Here is a 21,874-nt window from a genome sequence, read left to right on the forward strand (position 1 = left end):
TTCTTCTTTTTTTTTTTTTTTTTTTTTTTAGGATTTTATTTATTTTAGAGAGAGAAAGCATGCGTGCACATCAAGGGAGGCACTGAGGGAGAGAGAATCTCCAGGGGACTCCCTGCCTAGCTTGGAACCCGATGTGGGGGTCCATCTCACGATCCTGAGATCAGGACCTAAGCTGAAATCAAGAGTCAGACGCTTAACTGATGGAGCCACCCAGGCTCCGTCTGGGGCTTGCAGATTCTTGACAAGCCTTGGTTAACTGTTATTTTTTTAGTACAGACTTGAGCAAGGCTTCAGCCAGCCCGAGTCCTGCTTGCAACAGCACGGGTGTCAGCGTTGTCATTTCCCAGAGGGACCTCTTGTTATTGGAAAGGAATTTAGTCCTGTTTGCTCTTGATTTTAGACTTCTGTGCTCTTCACTGAGGTCATGCTATATACAGAAATGCGTTTTGCGGGGCACCTGCCCGGCACAGTTAGTTAAGCATCCAGCTCTTGGTTTCAGCTCAGGTTTTGATCTCGGGGTCATGGGATCAACTCCTGCATCGGGCTCCATGCTCAATGTGGAGTCTGCTTGAGATTCTCTTTGTCTCTCAAATAAATAAATAAATCTTAAAAAAAAAAAAAAAAAAAAAAAAAAAAGGATGTGTTTTGACCACAAAGGAGTTTGGGTTAGTTCTTACTTTCTTCAGGTGGTATAGTTTCACTTCAGGAAAATGGTGACATCATTCCTTTACTTGTCTCCATGCTTCCTCTTGGTGCCCTGGAACATCAAGCTTACCTGTATATCACAAAAAAGCAAGTGGGGTGGGGGAGTTTATTTCTTAATCAAACACCACTAGGTGAGACATCACAATTCACCCTAACAAAGAAAAGCTTCAGAACAGCCCTAGTTGAAAATGATGTTTTTGGGTTTTTTTTTTAAGATTTTACTTAATTATTTGACAGACAGAGATCACAAGTAGGCAGAGAGGCAGGCAGAGAAAGGGGGAAGCAGGCTCCCCGCTGAGCAGAGAGCCCAACGTGGGGCTCGATCCCAGGACCCTGAGATCATGACCTGAGCCAAAGATAGAGGCCTTAACCCACTGAGCCACTCAGGCGCACCGAAAATGATGTTTTCCACATAACTCTTTACTGAAAGTAAATTTGCGTTTTGTTTTGTTTTGAAAAACACTTTTTCGTTCTAAGCTGGAGTCCCCCCACTTGCATGCGAAACCCAGGCCCCAGGCTTCAGTTTGCAGACCCCTGCTCTGGTAGGAGGTAGGAGGCTGCTTACTAGACCAAGGTTCCCTGAAGAAGTGGCTGGCTCTAAAACTGGAGTGGGAATAATAGAAAAGTCTGGAGCTTCTGGTAGTACCAGAAAATGAGACAGTGTTGGAGAGAGGGAAAGATGTCCAAAAACCCCGTAGTCAGCTTGAAAGGGCCAAAGCTGGAATAATTTGAGCTACAAAATAATTTTAACAGTGGACTATAACCTAAAGAATATAAAATAAATGCCTATGAGTTCATAGCTAAATAATGACCAGATAAATAATTGAAGGAGAAGCGACAAATCCTCCTTATGGAAGAATTCCAAGTAATAAGTGTAGAAAGGACGAGGGAATAGAAGATCACCGTTAGAATGTTATAGTGGTAATTATGGCAGGTAAAGCGCAGAGACAAAGTGCCAAGCTTTAGGGAGACACGGGGTGTTTGCACAGCCTCAGAATGTTTCCCAAATAAGATTTTCTGTGGCATTTTTAACATCTATCTGCAAGTTCTGTAGTATTCCTCCTTCCAAGGTGTGCAGCTTAAATCCTTTTCCCAGTGAGTGCCTGGATTTTGTCACCCACTTTTAAGGAATACATGAAGGGGGAAATTGGTAACTTCTCAGTGGTGACACCTGGGCCAGGAGTTGGGAGGTTCACATCACTGGGAGTAAGTTGTGCCAGTGCTGTGTGCTCCTGATGTGATGAGAAGAATAGTTTGCTCTGGTATTCTAGATTCTTCCTGCCTATCTGTAACCTCAGTCCAGTCATTAAGCAGACAACATCAGGCAGCCCAGACTGAGGAACATTCTACAAAATGCTGACTGGCACTCTTCAGAAGTGTCCAAGTGACGACACTCGAGGGAAGAGTGAGGAAGCTCAGGGCCTGGAGGAGTCAGAGGGGCAGGAGGAGTGAGTGCAGCGCTGGTAGCCTGGGTTGGATCCTAGAAAAGAAAAGGGATGTGGGAAAACTGGGGGAAACCCGAGTAAAGTTGGAAGTTCATTTAATAGTGCTGTACCGTTTTGATTACTTTGCTGTGAGGACATAAGATTTGGAAGCCCGGTGAAGGGTGAATGGGGGTGCTTGGGGTGTCCCTGCAGCACCTCTGTAAATCAAAAATTGTTTCCATATTCAAAGTTTGTTTTTTTTTTTTTAAACCCTGACTTCTTATTCTGGATTGGTCATCTACTTCCTCTTCAGCATCTAGGCATTATTTTCTTAATTCTTGGGTGGGAAATCTATTGATTTGATTTGCGTATTAAAGTTGATTCTGGAATGTCCATGTTGTTAATGTGCTTTATACATTAATAGTTCTTTCTCTTTCTAGGGGAGGCACCTGCTGCGGAATTCTCATCTTTTGTGATCCTGTCTGTGTGCAGTTTACTGGTATTAATAGTGTTAACTGCAAACTGTGTATCCTGCTGTAAGGACCCGGAAATAGACTTCAAGGTGAGTGCAGATGGTGGGAACACTTCAGCTCAGGTCCATGATCCCAGGGTCCTGGGATTGAGCCCCACATTGGGCTCCCTGCTCAGTGGAAAGCCTGCTTCTCCCTCCCCTACTCCCCCTGCTTGTGTTCCCTATCTTGCTGTGTTTCTCTCTGTCAAATAAATAAAATCTTCAAAAAAAAAAAAAAAATCCTCTGATATATTTATCAATAGATAGATGGGCTGCGTAACACCCAGGGCCTCGGGAGCAGGGGCAGGCAGAATTTTTCTGGAAGGGCCAGACAGTAAATATATTCTGCCATTGTAAATAGGCAGTCCTGGGGGCTGGACGTTCTCTGTCACGACCCCTCTGCTTCAACCCCACCATTGTCGCACTTCCTCAACATGGGCATGAGACACAAAGCCTCAGGTTGTGGCAGTGTGCCAGTAAAACTGTATTTACAAACACCAAGGTGGCTTGGATTGGGCCACCAGCTGTAGTTCGCTGACCTTGCTTCAGAGCATTATCGACAGTAACCACTTGCCTATTTTAATTTTCGCCAAGTGAGGAATACAGAGTGATTGAATTCACTTGCTGTGAGGCCTGTAAGGAAAAGCAGGCTGATTTTTTTCTTTTTCCCCTCCAACTTTTATATGCTGGTGCATTGTGGTTGTGAAGATTATCGAGGCCAAGGGATCCCCAGTGTGTTTTGCGTATGAGAAAGAGCATCTTCCATTTTACCTGAACCCTTGAGTTCTCGGTGGAGGAGAGAGAATGGTACCAGTTGTAAATTCTGGTGGGGGTAGGGGGTGGTGGGGAATACTATAGAAGGGCTGATGTTTGAGCTGCAGATGGGTGGAATCTGCTGGAAACCAAGTGGGATATCACGCTGTAGAGTTTAACCATATGCCTGCTGGTGTGCGTTAGGGCTCAGCAAATACTCGTTAAAGAGGAATTCTTGAAGAAAAAGAAGGAAGCACACAGAGAAAATGATCGCTACTGTCCAGCCCTGCCAGTTGTCCTGGGGCTGTCCAGGGGGCCCCGAGGACCACTGGTTCAAATTGCGGGAAAAAGCTGTTTTCTAGCTACAACCCTCTTTTTAGTGGACGCATGAACCTTCTTTGTAGACCTCACACTATTTCTGTGTTTTCTCTACCTTGAGTGTGACTGCAGCTCCGAGAGATAAGATGTGTTGTCCTTTTGGCTCAACACTAACATTACACACGTGGAAAGATGAGAGCAGAGGGAGGCTGAAGGAAAAGACGTACTAGCACAGGCCATTTTCCCTCGAAGATTCTACCTCAAGCATACATAGGGTTTTATTCACAACTTCAGCCCCCAGGCCCTAGAATCACTACAGATACGTCTGTGGGAACTTAATGACTGCATGGGGGCACGGTGGTAGGCAGAGCACCTCTGTCCCTTGACCCTCAGTCTTGCTGAGGGACTGTGTACAGATATCTTGTCTTCTGGGGACAAAGATCAAGTGTGATCAGTGTTGCTGAAACTGAAAGCCAGGCTCTCTCAAATGTCGTGATGCCTCATTCTTGCCTTCGATTGTTCTGACCCGACTAGGTCTCAGTATTGACCGAGGGAGTTTATTGTGATTAGTGTTTCTGTCAGGTGTACCCAGATGGTTCTGGTGCATGTGGCCCCAGGAGCACACAGTAGAGAGGATCCTCTCCAGCTGTCTAAGCCATGACTGAAGGCGAGTGTCCATTCCTTTAGATTTAGAACTGGACAGTGTTAGAGACTCGGTCCCTTGGAAGTCATCTTACAGACCAGGAAGCTGCTGCCTCGCAGTGGAAGCGACTTGCCAGAGTGTATCTGGGCAGCCACTTGATATAACTAGAATAGCGACCCGGGCTATTCTCTGTAGCCCCATGTTTATTATTACACTGCTTTACTTCTCTGAATCCTCAACATCATTGGCTGCCCAATGGTATGTCATGATGCTGCCAGGGTTTCGATTGGCATTGTTTTTAAGGTAGGAGTGATGGGTAAAGTGGGGTTTTTGGTTTTGTTTTTAGATTTATTTATTTTTAGTTACCATATTATGTATAATTTGTTTCAGGGGTACAGGTCTGCGATTCATCAGTCTTACACAACCCCCAGCACTCACCACAACACATACCCTCCCCAGTGTCCATCACTCAGCCACCCCATAAGATTTATTTATTTTAGAGAGAGGGAGAGGGAAGGCAAGAGCAGGCGGGAGGGGCAAAGGAAGAGGGAGCGAGAAACCCAAGCAAACTCCGTGCTCAGCGTGCAGCCCAACACAGGGCTCGATCTCACGACCCCAAGATCAGACCTGAGTCGAAACCAAGAGTCGGATGCTCAACCGACTGTGCCACGCAGGCACCCCAAGTCTTTTTTTAATGCGAGAAGCTTTAGGAATGTCCAAAGGGGAATCGAGCAAAGCTCTTGCATTCAGAGGTGCTTCATGGATTGAAGTTATGGTACTTGTTCATCCTGCCCCCTCTCTATTACAGATAGCAATAAATGTCCTAATGCATTTGACAACATAGATGGCAGATATGAGAATAATGTCCCACAAGCATGTGGGAACATATATACTATATCAGAGAAATCTACCCTTACAACTCCTGGTTTTTCCCTTGTAGGGGTTGGAGGTGCAGCCAGGGGAGTTTTAAAGTTAAAGAAAACCAGACATTCTCTCTGTGTTAATAGTACATACATGCTACACAGCTTTAGACCTTCATTCAGACACCGATGAGTTTTCTACCCAGTTTAGTAATTTTTCTAATGTTACTTTTCCCAGAGAAACAGGACTTCCAAGAAAATATCTTCCCTGAGTCTTTTAACTATCCTTACCTTACCTTGATTGAAATCCTATTTCAATTAGATGCTCATATCGTGTTTTAAAATAAAACAAATCTGTTTGGATTCCATATGCAAAGAGATTTGTGAAAGTGAATAATAAAGTATAGCTAAACTTCTAGTAACTTAAAATTTCCAACCTAAAAGAGTATTTCCATTTGAAGTTCCATGGTCATTTTAGAAAAGTTTGCATTTAACTTCAAGCTCTCAGTTGAAGGAGTTGCATAAAGTATGTATAATTTATTTTTAAACCTTGTTGATTCTGCTGTTTGGCATTGGAGAACACAATTATATATATTTTTTACTTAAGTAGATACAAACCGGGGGAAAAATTTAAGACTGTATGTTTCAGATGAGTGAGTAAATGCTCTTGTCTCCGATGTTAGCATATGTTTTTAATATTTGCTCTCAGGCTGGTTTATATCAGATATAACCTTGCTCCTCTTTTATTTTAGGAATTTGAAGATAATTTTGATGATGAGATCGATTTCACACCACCAGCAGAAGATACTCCCTCCGTTCAGTCCCCGGCAGAAGTTTTCACACTTTCAGTACCAAATATCTCACTACCAGCTCCGTCCCAGCTCCAGCCTTCTGTAGGTAAGGCCTTACGTCCCAGCGTCATGGTTTCGTGAATCGTTTCTCAAGAGGTGAGAGTGGGAACCTTGATGCTAACCATAAAAATGCTTGGATTGCCTCTCTCTTCTGCTTGCGTATTTCTCTTCCTCCTGCTCCCTGGGGAAGCTGAATTGTAGTGGTCTGGTCCAGTGCCTGCCTGCAAAAGCTGAGTCCTCTGCTTTTGGCTCCTGAGTCTGAGATCAGTATAAACTGGTCTCCTCCTGTTCATTGAAATGGAACACAGAGCTCCTGGCCTTTGCTTTTGTAGTTCTCGTCACTGCTCGTCTCGCTGAGTAGGACACTGTGGTCTTTCCCCCGGATGTCCTGTGTTTGGGGAGGAGGGGTATATTTGGATATGTGAGTTGGATTGATTTTTCATCCTGAGGTAGAGGTTTGGTTAGATGTTGATCGATTTATTGTTGTAAGATAGGATATGACTGGCATTTTGAGCATCGGGGATCTCTGAGATTTCTAAGAGAAGGCTGTGGGGTCTTTGTGCCATTCCTGCCTCTCGTGGTTCTGCATGCAGTGGTGTAAGTTGAGGGCAGCGTAAACCCGAGTTGATTGCACTGCTGTAGGCCTACGTGACTAAGAGAAGACATAAGATAAAATATGACACAGCTGATGCATTTCCTATAAAATATCTGTATGGTTAGGTATATTTAATATATGCAACATTAAAAAAACTAACATGTAGTATTTATCTTTAATTTTAGTAAATAACAATACCTTTCCTTCAACCAAAATAGTGAAATTTAACAGGAGTTTAACATACCCTTGGGATCACTTTAAGTAACTTAGGTATACTTCTCTCTAGATGGAAGTAATTTCTCTTCTCTTTGCTTTTTTTTCTTTTAAGATTTTATTTCTGGGACACCTGGGTGGCTCAGTTGGTTAAGCGGCTGCCTTCGGCTCAGGTCATGATCCCAGCGTCCTGGGATCGAGTCCCACATCGGGCTCCTTGCTTGGCAGCGAGCCTGCTTCTCCTTCTCCCTCTGCCTCTGCCTGCCACTCTGTCTGCCTGTGCTTGCTCTCGCTTCTCTCTCTATGGCAAATAAATAAATAAAATCTTTAAAAAAAAAAAAAAAAAAAAGATTTTATTTCTTTATTTGTCAGGGAGAGGCAAAGAAACAACACAAGCAGGGGGAGAAGCAGGCAGAGGGAGAAGAAGGCTCCCCTCTGAGCAAAGAGCCCAATGTAGGACTCGATCCCAGGATGCTGGGATAATGACTTGAGCCGAAGGCAGCTGCTTAACTGACTGAGCCACCCAGGCGTCCCTTCTCTTCACTTTCTTGATCATAGGCTTTCCTTTGTACTTAAGGGAGGCCCTGAGGGACTTCTCTAGGGCTTTTATCATCTTGGAATCTTAACACTAGTGAATTCATTTCAAGTAATAGAATCCTGACTCAGATTAGCATACACAGAAAGGGGACCTTTTTTGATGCTAGAACCAGGTGATGGGAAGAGTAGGGGTTAGGCAGACCTTAGAGGCAACTGGAGCTGGGAACTTGGACACCATCATGCTTTCCTTTGTTCAGTCCTTGTTTCTCTTCTCTTTGCATATCAGCTTAAATCCTGCACACCACCTTCTTTCCTCAGCTCGGAGTGTGGCTGCTGCCAACTCCAGGTTCAGATCCTTGTAGCTTTACTACCAGACGAAAGGAACATCTCTATCCTCAACCAGAAAGAAAACCCTTGGAGAGCCATTCTGGTTGGCTTCCCCTGAGTCTGGCAGTGTTGACCCCTTACTGTGGACAAGAAGGCATGACAGAGAAGAGCCTGATGACTTCTGTCCAAGATATAGTGGGGATGGACCAGAGCACAGTCATGGGCACAACAGAAATGGCAGTGACCTGGAGAGCCATCCTCATTACATTCCTACACCTTTCTGTGTTTCTAGAACCCTCTATTCTAAATTCCTTCTTAATAGGAAGAAATTCTTTTCAATTTCTCTGCACAGAATAGTCACAGAATATTTTTATGATCTTGGGATAGAAAAGGGCTTTCCAAGCTTGACACCAAATGCAGAAACATAAAGGAAAATATTGCCAAGTTTGATTCATAAAATGAAATATTCCATATGGAAAAAGACACTAAACAAATTTGACCAAGTAGTAAAAATATTTGTAAACAACAAAGAAGGTAAAAAAAAAAAAACAAACCCTCATATTATTAATATATACTAAGTTTACAAACAAATGTAGAAGAAGAGGAACACTTGAATAGGAAAGAATAAGTCAAGGATGTGAAAGGAGAAATTCATGAAAAGAAATTCAAATGGCCAATAATAAATAGGAATTCTATTAATTAAAGAAATATAAGCCTAAGGTAAGATGATAACAGCTAAACAGAGATGAGAAGAAAGGAAGCAAGGTGGTGATGGTTGAGGGGAGTGTGTGGGCAACAGGCCCTTGGACACTCCCTGCTAGCAGGACTGTAAATTGATAAGAGACATTCTTTCCCAAGGGTAGTCTGTGATAATATGTATCCAAATGTGTTTACCCTTGATCCTGCAGTTCGGCTCTCAGTAATTTAGATCAGTATGCAAATAAATACCTACAAAGGAATTTATTGCAGCATCAGGTTATAAATGTGTGTCGGTAATAACTTGCTAAGTTATTTTAAGCCCATCCAGTGAAGTATTATGTAGTCCTGTAAGAGGAGGAAAGGTATTCATGATAAAGTGAAAAAAAGTACACCATATATTCAAGAGCAAATCTAGAAGAAACTCTGCATGTTTTTCCTTTATTTTCTTTTTAAAATGTATTTTATTTTACAAATACATAATATATTCATACAGTTCAAAAATCAAAACATAAAAAGGTATATGTAGTGAAAAGCCTCTAATCTTTGAATCTGACCTCAGCTCCTACCTTCACTCTCTGTACATAACCACTCTTCTTTGTTTCTTATACATCTTTCTAGACTTTCTTGATATAAATATTCCCATTTACGTGCCCCTTTCCCCCCACTGCCACAAAACACACACTTTTTTACTCATGGGACACGGTAAATGCATTATTATGCATCTTGCTTTTTTCACTTGCAGATGTACCTTAGGGATTTTTCCATATGCATAAAGAGAGTTTATTTATTCCTGCTAACAAACTTCTACTATTTAAATTGTATGGACTTAGCACAATTTATTTAACCTATTAATGGATATTTGGGTTGTTTCTAATCTTGTGCTATTATTTCTAATCTTACGCTATTAAAAATAAAGCTTGTACCTGTGTTGTTTTGCTCATTGATGTTGGGCTGGTATATTTGTAGAATAAATTTTCAGAGGCGGTCAAAGGTACATAATTTGGGGGAATATTGCCAGCTTAAAACCTCCACAAGGAGTTGTGCTAATTTATGTTCCTGCTATTTGGATGTCAAATGATATATCTATTACTATTGAAGCTAAGTTGGTATCAGTTCAAATTAGATTGTTATAAATTTAGAGTGATAACTGTAATCTCCATGGCAACCACTAAGAAAATAACTAGTAAATATGGAAACAGAAAATGAATAAGAAATCAAAATGTACACTAAAGAAAAATTAGTCAAATATACATGAAAAAAGAATTTTTTGATGTTTCCTGATTTTAATACAGCCGAATTTAACAGCCTCTTAAGCTAGAAATGCAATCCCTCTCTCTTTTTTTGTAATTTTTAAAATTAAATTTTTTTTTTAAAGAGAGCTTTTTATGTCTCAAGAAATCCTTTCCTCTTCTGTGGTCAAAATGATATTTAACTACTTTTTTTTCCTACAGTGTTTTGAGGTTTTGCTTTAACATTTAAATTAATTTAAATCCATAACCCACCTTGAGTTAATTTTTGAGTATGGTGTTAGGGAACCCATGAATCTTTTTTGGTAGATTACTGTGCTTTTCTCAGCTTTCTTCACTGATTGGTCCTTTCATTCTTCTCTGCTTTTTAGTTCCATATGTAGGTTGCTCAGCCAGTTAAATGTCTGTCTTTGGCTCATGTCAGGATGCTGGAGTCCTGGAATCAAGCCTCACGTCGGGCCCTTGCTCACTGGGGAGTCGGCCTCTCTCTCTGCCCCTCTCTCTTGCTCTCTCTCTCCCAAATAAAAACAGAACAAAAAAACCCCACCATATGTGTATGTGTCTGTTGCAGGCCTTCTGTACTATTTCAGTAATTTGTCAATTCCTTGTTCCAGTACCACACGGTCTTAATTATTTAATAGCTTCACAATAATGATGTGATTTGCAAGTTTTTCTCCCATTCTGTGGGTTGTGTTTTCACTCTTTGGATAGTGTCCTTTGATATGGAAAAGTTTTAAATTTTGATGAAGTCCAATTTATTTTTTTCTTTTGTTGCTTGTGCTTTTGTGTCATACTTAAGAAACCTTTGTCAAACTCAGGGTCATGAAAATTTTCACCAATATTGTCTTCTGTTACTTCTGTAGTTTTACCTTTGAAATTTGGGTCTTTGACCCATAAATATTTGTATATGGTATGAAGTAAGGTTCCAGGTTCATTTTTTTACAGGTGGGTAGCTTGTTGCCTCAGCAACCATTTGTGAAAAGACTGTTCTTCCCCCATTGGCTTATCTTAGCACCTTGTTGAAAATCAGTTGATCATATCTGTGTTTATTTCAGGACTCTCAATCCCAGTGATCTGTATCTATCTAGCCTTATGCCAGTATCACAGTGTTTTGGTGATTATAGCTTTGGAATTGAGACGCTTATGAATCTTCCAACTTCGTTTTTTAAGAATGTTTTGGCCATTCAGTCCCTTGAAATTTTATATGATTTTTATTTTATTTATTTTTTAAAAAGATTTTTTATTTATTTGAGAGAGAGAGAGAGAGAATGCACACACAAATGAGGGAGCAGCAGGCAGAGGGAGAGGGAGAAGCAGACTCCCCGCTGAGCAGGGAGTCTGAGACATGGGGATTAATCCAGAACCCCAGGACCATGACCCTAGCTGAAGGCAAACGCCCAACTGACGGAGCTACCCCACGTATGAATTGTAGGATCAGTTTTTCCATTTCTGCAAAACAGGCCACTGGGATTTGTGTGTTTACCATTTTGATTCCCTTCTCATTCCCTTTTGTTTATATTTTTTTAGATATTTTCTTAGGGATCACAACTACCTTCAATTTATAACAGTTGTGTTTCAATTGATACCAACTTTTAGCATCAGTACCGTATAAAAACTCTGCAATTCAGTCCTTTTATGTTATCACAAATTACATCCTCATATCTTATGTACCCATTAACATAGATTTTTCATTTTTTTAAGTTTTTTTTCTTTAAAGATTTTATATATTTGTCAGAGAAAGAGAAAGAGCGAGTGAGTACAAGCAGGGAGAGCAGCAGGCAGAGGGAGAAGCAGGCTCCCTGCTGATCCAGGAGCCCACTGTGGGACTCGATCCCAATACCCTGGGATCACAGCCCAAGCCGAAGGCAACTGCTTAACCAACCAAGCCACCCAGGCATCCCAGATTTATAATTTATGTGTCTTTTAAATCACATAAGAAAATAAAAGAAGAGCTGCACACCAAAAATACAATAATGCTGGCTTTGATATTTACCTCTGTAGTTTTAACAGTGATCTGTATTTGTTCATATGACTTCCAGTTACTGTTTAGTGTCCCTTTACTTTAGCCTGAAGGACTCCTTCCAACATTTCTTGTAGGGCAGGCATAGTGACAGTAATCTCCCTAAACTTATGTTTATCTGGAGATGTCTTAATTTCTCCTTAGTTTTTTGGAAGACAGTTTTGTCGGGTATAGAACTCTTGCTTAATGGTTCTTTTCCTTCAGCACGTTACAGGTGACATCCTGCTGCCTTCTGGCCTCCATGGTTTCTGGTGAGAAATCAGTTGTTAATCTAATCAAAGATCCCTTATATGTACAAGTGGGTCCCTTTTGGTGCTTTCAAGATTCTCCATCTTTGGTTTTTGACGGTCTGATTATGATGTGTCTCAGTATGCGTTTCTTTGAGTTTATCTTACTTGGAATTTGTTGAACGTCTTGGATGTGTAGATTCAAACCTTTTATCAGCTTCAGACCTTTTTTTACTGTTATATATTCAAATATTTGTTCTGTCCCCCCTTCCCCCTCTTTTTCTGGGGCTCTTATGTGTATATGGTTCCTTGGTGCTGTCTCACAAGTCCCTTAGCCTCCGCTCATTGATTTTTTTTTTTATTATTCTTTTTTCTTCTGCTCAGCCTGGATAATTCTATTTGAACTCTCTTCAAGTTCACTGCTGCTTCTCTCTGCTCCCGTCTTTGGTTGAACCCCTCTAGTGAATTTTTTTGTTTCAGTTATACTTTTGGCTCCAAATTGGCATTTGGCTCCTTTTACTAATCTGAATCTACTTACTGATCTTCTCTACTTATCAGGACATCATTCTCTTGGTGCCCTTTAGTTCTTTGTCCATGATTTCCTTTTGCTGTTTGAGCGTGTTTAAGACAGTTGATTTAAAGTCTTATCTGGGAGTGCCCGGGTGGCTCAGTGGGTTAAAGCCTCTGCCTTTGGCTCAGGTCATGATCCCAGGGTCCTGGGATCAAGCCCCGCATTGGGCTCTCTGCTCAGCAGGGAGCCTGCTTCCTCTCTCTCTGCCTGCCTTTCTGCCTACTTGTGACCTCTGTCTGTCAAATAAACAAAATCTTTTAAAAAAAAAATTCTTACCTGGTAAGGCCACTGTCTGTCTTTTCTCAGGGACACTTTCTTTTACATTTCCTTTGTACCTGTGAGTAGACCATGCCTTCTTGTTTCTTTGCATGTTTTGTACTTTTTTTTGAAAATTGGACCTTTTTGAATAATACGATATGCTTAGAAGAAGAAAGAAAACAACAAAAAAAGCATTCTTTGGGTCTTTGCAGTTTAGCTCCATGTTGGGACACTCCTCATCCAGGCTACTTACAACTCTGCCTTAGTCATCACCTCCTGCTTGTGCTGGGCATGACCTGGCTAGAGATGAAAGTTTACTTCTTCTCAAGCCTTCCATGAGTGTGTGTCCTTCCCTGGGCACGCAGGTGGCTCTCAAGGTTCCTCTGTATATTGCAATAACTTTTCAGAGCCCTTGTTCATCTTCCAAAACTCACTCCCCTGCTTTTCCACTAAAGCTTTCAGCGTGTCTACTGTTTGCCTCTACTGTTACATTTTGCCCCAGATAGAAGTGTTGTCCATTTGGCTTTCACTGTTTTTGAGGAACTTTTTTTTTTTTTAAAGATTTTATCTATTTATTTGACAGAGACACTGCAAGAGAGGGAACACAAGCAGGGGGAGTGAGAGAGGAGAAGCAGGCTTCCTGCCCAGCTGGGAGCCTGAAGATTGGGGCTTGATCCCAGGACCTTGGGACCATGGCCTGAGCCAAAGGCAGTTGTTTAACAACTGAGCCACCCAGGGGCTCTGAGGAATATGTTTTTGAGGAACCCTCTGTCCTGATAGAGTTCTGAGTTTGGTGAAACCAAGGGAATGTGGCAGTCCCTCAGGGAAACTTCCAGAACAAGGAAACACAGTTCCTTGGGAATAATAAGGCTCATTGCGCTCTGTCTGGAACTGGGATTCACACTAGAATATGTGCCATCATGAAGACTGACTGCTGCGCCGGGGGCTGGGATGAGTGGGGCCTTGATAAATTCAAAGACACAGAGAAATTCTACCCTGTTTCAGTGGCCTTTCTTCTGGTTTGATTTGGTTTCCAGAAATCATTGACTGTCTTCCAAAGTTCTGGGAAGGTTGACAATGGCAGATTTTGACAAGATTTTCACCTCCACTGTGAAGCTAAGGACTAAGTAAAAACCACTGGAATGGTGATTAGTGGCTATAGGAGAGGGGTTAGATGAGAAAACAGAGAGCAAAGTGTTAAAGATAATCAGGTAGGAAATGCATTCAGAAAAATATTGTCAGTTTTAAAACTTGAAGTGATTTTGGCCATATCAGTTTGAAAATGATGGTATGTTTATTTGAATTGATTTCTACCTTAATTAGTAAAGCTTTAAATTTATGTTTCTGTTTATTCTTTAGATTATATATTTAATATTTTATTTCAGTTAAATGCCCATATTTATTTTTTATATTCTTTTTCCTACAGAAGGTTTGAAGTCTCAAGTTGCCCGCCACAGTCTAAACTACATTCAGGAAATTGGAAATGGCTGGTTTGGAAAGGTAAAATGTTGTTTACATCTTTTTTTTTTTCCCCTCCTACTTACAGTGTTTAGAATCTAAAGCTAATGAAGAGTTGTATTGTAGAACATTCCATATTCTCTTAGTTGCTATGGTACCAGTTAAGTCTACTCTTTGTACCCTGAAACCACACAGGAATTTGAACTTCAGGGTTTCTAGGTGTATGCCTTTTTCCAAGAAGGTCTTTTATTTATATATCAGGTACTTTTCTAATTGTTGGCATAGAACAGTAAGAAGGGATGAGAGACTGGAATTTTAGAAGCTCTTTATCCTCCTCAAGGCAAATTATTTTTTTAATTCTTCTCCCTTTCTCCCCGCTCTTCCTTACAATACTTAAACCACTTTAGAACCGTCGATACATGGTATTACTACAATGGAAACCATGGCAAAGATCTGTCCTCTATTTCTCATAGGCTGTCAAAGGACAAATTGAAACAGTGTCTTGTTGGTCTTTTTACCAAGGGATATTCAGAAGGAATAATCTTATTATCGCAGCTATTTCTGTGATGTAACTAACAGTGGTTCTGTGTCAAAGGTTCCTGAGTGGCGATTGCCTCATAAGCAGGGTGGTCAAGACAAGAAGAGGTGTTTGTTCAGTGATCAGCCATCTTGTGTGTCTTGGCTTTCCATCAGAGTTGTTTGTCAGTCCTGTGTCTTTGATGTCATCCAACCTTTATTAGTGACCAAATCTTCTAAGCCATTTAGCAAAACCTGTTGTGCATCACATGTTGTTTTTGGTGCTGAGGGTTCAGTGTGGAGGAAGGTAGGTGAAGTCCTGGCCTGTGTGGCAGCAAGCAAACGAGAACCCTTGCCCTGATGAAGCCGAGACCGCTGGCTGTGGCAGGGTGTTGTCGTGGTGTGGTGGCCAGTGATCAGACCACAGACAATCAGGAGTGGGAGACTGGCTCAGAGGGGTGTGGGGGAACCAAGTGATGTGAGATAGAGTATATGCATTTAGGGACTTTTACTCAGAGTGAGCTGGGAAAGTACTCCAGCGTCTGAGAGAGGACTGCCGCAATCTGGCTTTCCTATAAAGGGATCACTTGGGCGGTTATGTGATGGAAGACGAAGGGGAAGGTGGGAAAATTGGTCAGAAGGCTGCAGTAGTCACAACAGGGGGAGATGCAGGCAGGCTTGGACTTGAATGACAGCATGGAGCCGTGAGAAGTGGTGCGTGTCAGTGTGGATTTTCAGATACGAGCATGCGGGACTGGAGGTCGGTCAGATGTGGAGTCTGGAGGCGGGGAATCAAGGATGGCTGCTTATGGCCTGATTAGTGGGAAGAACAGAATTGCTGGCACGTGAAATGGGAAAGATTAAGGAGAAGCGGGCATGGAGGAGGAAGTTAGGAGGTCGCTTTGGGTTAGGTTAGGTGGGATGGCTGTTAGGCATCCAGATGGAAGTACGGAGTGGGCAGTTGGGGTATACATCTGGGGCTCAAGGGAGAGGTTCCAGGCCAAAGATACACATTTGGGAGAGCTCTGTCTATAACTGGTATTCAGAGGTATGAGACTAGTTGGAATCACCAAGACTGTGAACGTCAAAAAGAGGGGGAGGCACAAGGACCAAGCCCTGAGGGTCTGCGGCAAGGAGAGGTCAGCGCAGGTCGGTGATGGAAGCTGAGGTGACAGCCAGTAGTAGGAAGGGGTGCAGAAGAGTGGGGTGTTCTGAGAGTCTGTGGAAACGGAGTGCCATGAAGATGAATGGTAGTAAATGGTGCTGGCAAGCTAAGATGAGGACTGGGAGAGGTAGGGCCCAGCACGTGAGGGCCATGGGGTTGTCATAGAGGCTGTAGAGAGGTCATGTGCTCACATGTGGTGGGCACAAGAGAGAAAGTGGAGACAGCACATTTAGACAACCCTGTTGAGGACTCTTACTGTAAAAGAGAGCAGAGAAATGGAGTACAAGCTGTTTGGGACCATCCGAGGGCCAAGGGAAGGTGTTGGGTTTTTGTTTTGTTTTTGCTTTGCTTTGCTTTGGTTTGGTTTTTATAGGATGTGCTGCTCTTTTAGCCTCTTTACATTACAGTGGGGAAACTGCTAATGCAGGAGAGAGGAAGGTTACTGTAAGAGTGCTCTTGAAAAGGGGATAAAAACAGCATGCGGATACAGGTGCAGGTAGATTTGGTGTTAAAATGAGGACGTTCACTTCTGGATATTTTATTCAGTGAATAGTATATGACTTGGTTAATTATCAGAATTCCTTGTTCTGTTTATTGTTCTGCCTTTACCTTCTTTTTTTTTTTTAAGATTTATTTATTTATTTATTTGACAGACAGAGATCACAAGTAGGCAGAGAGGCAGGCAGAGAAAGAAGAAGGGAAGCAGGCTCCCTGCCGAACAGAGAGCCCGATGTAGGGCTCGATCCCAGGACCCTGGGATCATGACCTGAGCCGAAGGCAGAGGCTTTAACCCACTGAGCCACCCAGGCACCCCATTCTGCCTTTACATTCTTAATAAACATGTTATATTCTGTTCAAAGCCTTACTGTCTATTTCTAGGGCATTAAAATTAATCTACTTGATAAAACTATTAAAAACTATTTTAAAAAGAAGGCTTTTAGTTTTGATCATTCTTAATTTAAAGTTTTACTTATTTTCGTCTTAAATATTATGTTTTGAAATGCCTTTGTATTGTCCAGTATTTATATTTGTTGTTTTACTTGTAGTGTGCTTTTATTTTCATTCATCTTTTTAAAAAAGATTTTATTTATTTGAGAGAGACAGAGAGAATGCACACAAGCAGAGGGGAAGGCAGAGGGAGAGCAGGCTCCCCACTGAGCAGGGAGCCCGATGCTGGGCTCAATCCCAGGACCCTGAGATCATGACCTGAGCTGAAGGCAGACGCTTAATAACTGAGCCACCCAGGCGTCCTTTTCATTCATTTTTTAAAAAAGATTGATCTATTCTAGAGAGAGAGGGAGAGAGTGAGAGCACAAGCAGGAGGGGCAGAGGGAGGGGAGGGAATCCCAAGCAGACTCCGTGCTGAGCGTGGAGCCCAGTGCAGGGCTCGATCCTACCACCCTGAGATTGTGACCTGGGCCGAAATCAAGAGTCAGTTGTGCAACTAACTGAGCCATCCAGGCACCCCATTATTTTTATTCATTTTATATTCTGTTCACTTCAGTGTCCTATTTTTTTTCTTGTGTTTTGACTGAAGTTTTAGTATAAGATACAGGTCTGGAATAATTGGAATGCCATAGATTTTTAAAGTTATAATGCAATGAGAGTGTATTTGTACATTGCCTGTGTATCAGTTTACTTTCTCTTATGTGAAGGAGACAAAATAACAAAACCCAGTTGAAGTGTTTTGGGAAACATTTGAGTTATGTTTGAACTGAACTTATAAATGGCTCTTCTGTGATGTCATTGGTCATATCCGTGAAAGTATGGTACAATTTTATAATAAATAAAAAAGAAATACAGATACGTGTATGAGTGCTTCAGTACCCAGTGAACAGTTTCATACTGAAAGAAAATGGTTTCATTTTTCAAGTTTTTTTCTGAGGTAGTATTTTCATTGCAGAAGGCCTAATTGTTGCTTAATTTATTTTCCCGTACTCTGTTCCTGATGGTAAGACATACTACTTTACCATTTCGAAGGAAGTGAAGTGAAAAACTGTTCTTTGGTTTTAGGTCCTCCTTGGAGAGATTTACACGGGCACCAGCGTAGCAAGAGTAATAGTGAAGGAGTTAAAAGCAAGTGCAAGCCCAAAGGAACAAGATACTTTTTTGAAAAATGGAGAACCTTACTAGTAAGTAAACCTTAATATGCGTTCTGTAAACATGGTCTGTAGTCTGTTGGAAATCACATCTTTAAAATGACTTTGCTATTTAGCATATTTTAGTCATCATGAATTTAAAATTTAGTTCACTATTTGAGCAGTTCTGCCAGCATGCTCCCTAGTGAACAACACTGTGATTTTATTTTCCAGCATTCTTCAGCATCCGAATGTTCTTCAGTGTGTTGGACAGTGTGTAGAAGCAATTCCCTATCTCCTGGTGTTCGAGTTCTGTGACTTGGTAAGTTTTTAGTGGGAATTCAAGGTCAAGCATTTAAAAGGTTTTATCCAAGTGATTTGGACACATAGAAGTGGTGGATGAGGGACTGCTTTCACTTCTGCCCCCTGTTTTTAAAACTTTGTGATGTACTACGTCATTGCCTTTGAAAATACTATCAACTGACACTTAACGTGTTTTATATTCCATCCCTATGCTAAGCTGTTTGCATGCATTACATTTAATCATATTTGTCTACACTTTATATATAGATATATATGTATATATGATTAAAGTAAGGTTCCCAGAGATGAAGAGAAAGTTGTTTATCGAGTACATGGCAGAGCCAGAGCGTGGATTCAGGATCACCATTCTGAGCTTGAGGTCTTGACTCAGCTAGGCACTCTGAAACACTTTCCCCATTAACGTAATCTTACAGAGTACTTGTGACCTGTCAGGTTTTTATTGTTTTATTTTTATTTTTTAAAGATTTTATTTATTTATTTGAGAGAGAGCACGAGAGAGAGTGAGCAAGCAGAGAAGGGGATGGGAGTAGAGCAGAGGGAGAGGGAGAAGCAGATTCCCTGCTCCACAGGGAGCCTAACTCAGAGTCTTAATCCCAGGACCCTAAGATCATGACCTGAGCCAAAGCGAGATGCGTTATTAACCGACTGAGCCACCCAGGTTTCCTGACCTGTCAGGTTTTTAAATTAGTGAATGTGTGTGCCATTTATATTCTTAAATAAAGAGGTGATTTTTTAAAATTTATTTATTTATTTGAGAGAGAGAGAGAGAAACGTGAGTGAAGAAAGGTCAGTGGGAGAAGCAGACTCCCTGCCGAGCAGGGAGCCCGATGCAGGACTCAATTCTGGGACTCCAGGATCATGACCTGAGCCGAAGGCAGTCGCTTAACCAACTGAGCCACCCAGGTGCCCCTAAAGAGATGATTTTTTTAACCGAAAATTAATAGCCTCATTTCTTAGCATGCTCATATTACTTACTGAGATTTATAGTTGGAAAAACTGTTTTTATACAGTTTTTATGAATAATAACTTTTATGTGAAAATTTCCTGTAATCATCTGTTTTTAAAAGCTGAGTTTTAATCGACTTCCTTGCATTGTCTCAGTTTTCAGAACATTAAAACATTAAGACTATCCACAGAAAAGTGGGAGTACATCAGGATAAGTCCCCAGTTAGTTCAGACAATATTTTCAACTGGTAAAATGGAAAGAGAGCAGCAGCCATTGTGGATTTTTGTTTTAATTTCTAAATGTGATTCAAATATTATGCTCATTGGCAAAGGTGGTTAATTCCAAAGAATATTTCCAAAGAAATATTAATAACCTTGGTCTGTTAGCTTTCATTGGGTTATATCAGAATAACCCCCAAACCTCAGTGACTGATAAGAGCAGAGTGGTTCTCACTCATCTTATGCGTCAGCTCTGGGGCAGCGGCATCTCCCTCCTGGGCTAGAGTCTTCCCCACCCTGGGATCAGTGTATTTTTTTTTTAGTATCTGTAGGGTCCTGTGGGAGGTGGCGGGGGGGTGATGTGTATTCTGGTATTCTATACGGGTATATCTCAGTGGCTCTTTTTGGGTCACGTTTGTGAGGTTGTTAGGTCTCCTCATCCATCTGATTGGGGAGGGCATTGGTAGAGGAGTCTGAGTCTGTTTTCTGTTTATTTATGAGAGACATAATTTCCTTTGATTATGGATTTTCCATATTATTCCAGTTGTATTTGCTTTGAGTGTTGAATCAAGGATACCATTTAGACTTGATACACAACATCTTGTAATTTTAAGCTTTTATAATTACGAAGGGTCTCTTTTTAAGCGTTACTAAGGATTAAGTCTGTTTTTACTGATACTAATATAGTTATCCCAGCTTTCTTTTGGTTAGAATTTACGTGGTTATCTTTTTCAGTCCTTTTCTCTGGTATATTTCACTCTAAATAGCCTATTATTAAAATTCTGTTAATTTGTCAGTCTTGATCATTTAACATGATCATGTACTCCATTTATGTTTATTATATCTATGAGATATTTGGAATTTTATGTACCTGTTTTATATTATTTTTCCTACCTACCTGTTTCAGTTTTTTTGTCTTGCTTTTTTGCTAGCCTTCTTTTGGATTCTTGATTTTTTTTTTTAAAGATTTTATTTATTTATTTGAGAGAGGGAGTGTAAGGGTGAAAGAACACGAGCCAGGGGAGTGGGGTAGAAGGAGAAGCAGACTCCTTGCTGAGCAAGGAACCTGATGAGGGGCTCTATTCCAGAATCCTGAGACCATGACCCGAGGTAAAGGCAGATGCTTAACCTACTGAGCCACCCAAGCTCCCCCACTAGATACCATTCTTAGTTTTTTGTATGATTACACTGGAAGATATAATGTGCATATGGAATTTTACTAAGTCTAAAATTAATATTTTAACCCTCCTCCAAGGAAACTGGGACGTCAGAGAGCCCTGAATGCTTATTTGTTGAACTGCTGCTGTGGAAAGACAGGAGGATACAGAAGGAAAGTGAGGTCCTTGTCCTCTAGAGCTGCTCCGTAGAGGGAGTAGACATGTGATCATTGCTATTTAGCCTGATAAATTATTGAATGGAGGCATGAGAACTAAGACGGAGGAGTTCTCAGTGATGTTTCTGATCATTTTATTGCATGTATATTTTGTTTGGATTATCTCAGTATTTTCAGTTATAATATTTATGGTCCTCAGTTATTACAATATGAGAATGGCTTATTTTAATGGCCTCAGGGTGACCAGTGTTGGGTGATTACTGTGCTGCCAGCACTTGAGAAAAAAACATAAAGATGGAGCTTTTTGTGACAAGACAAGTGTGCTGTCGGAGTTCTTGTTTTCTGAGACACTCTCTGGTGGCTTTTCTGGATCCCTAAGCTCCTGTTTTTTCTGAGTGAAAGTCACCACAGTCTATGTGAGTTGAACATAATAGAAATGCGGCAAGAAGCGAATCTACTTGAAATACCAGGTTTCTGGGTTAATCTCTCTCATACTACGGGTATTTCCTATTCCTCCCCCTCCCTGAGCGTTCCTGGAAGTTTGTTAGAGGTGGTGGTTGTTCCTGGAATGGGAAAGGCCCCTGGGTGCTCAGCTTGATGTTTTCCTCTGAGTGGTTCAGGCAATGGATTTAGTTTTTGTGCTATTTTAATTTATTTTTTCACAAAGTTACCTGTTCTTTTTGGTTTGTAAAGAAACTCAGAGACATAACAAAATACACAAACAGCACCTTTATAATCCTCATAAATACCCATGGTAAGATTCTTGAGTATTATTTTTATCTTTATCATTACACATTGTTTTTATAGAAATATAATAAATACATGCTTTTTGTTAGCAATTTTTTAAAAGATTTTATTTATTTGAGAGACAGAGGCAGGGAGAGAGGGACAAGCAGGCTCGGCTCCCCGCTGAGCAGAGAACCCGATGCGGGGCTTGATCTCACGACCCTGGGATCATGACCTGAGCCAGAGGCAGACACTTAATCATCTGAGCCCCACAGAGGCCTCTGTTGACATCTTTTTAAAAAAATTTTTCCCCAGTACTTTTAGGTTTCACATTTAAATGTGTATTCTCCA

At 41.2% G+C, this 21,874-nt stretch overlaps 1 protein-coding gene across 2 annotated transcripts in view; it reads left to right on the plus strand.

Annotated features, from left to right (window-relative positions):
• The window catches only part of LMTK2 (lemur tyrosine kinase 2), an 82,995-nt gene that overhangs the window by 21,430 nt on the left and 39,691 nt on the right, over positions 1–21,874 (plus strand). For both annotated transcript variants that reach the window (XM_059155027.1, XM_059155028.1), the window contains exons 2-6: positions 2,570–2,691; positions 5,967–6,111; positions 14,186–14,259; positions 17,912–18,030; positions 18,211–18,298. In XM_059155027.1, the coding sequence (XP_059011010.1) occupies positions 2,570–2,691; positions 5,967–6,111; positions 14,186–14,259; positions 17,912–18,030; positions 18,211–18,298 (548 nt within the window). The remainder of the gene's footprint in view (positions 1–2,569; positions 2,692–5,966; positions 6,112–14,185; positions 14,260–17,911; positions 18,031–18,210; positions 18,299–21,874) is intronic.

The sequence above is a fragment of the Mustela lutreola genome, chromosome 17, assembly GCF_030435805.1.
Source record: "Mustela lutreola isolate mMusLut2 chromosome 17, mMusLut2.pri, whole genome shotgun sequence".
NCBI classification, from domain to species: Eukaryota; Metazoa; Chordata; class Mammalia; order Carnivora; family Mustelidae; genus Mustela; species Mustela lutreola.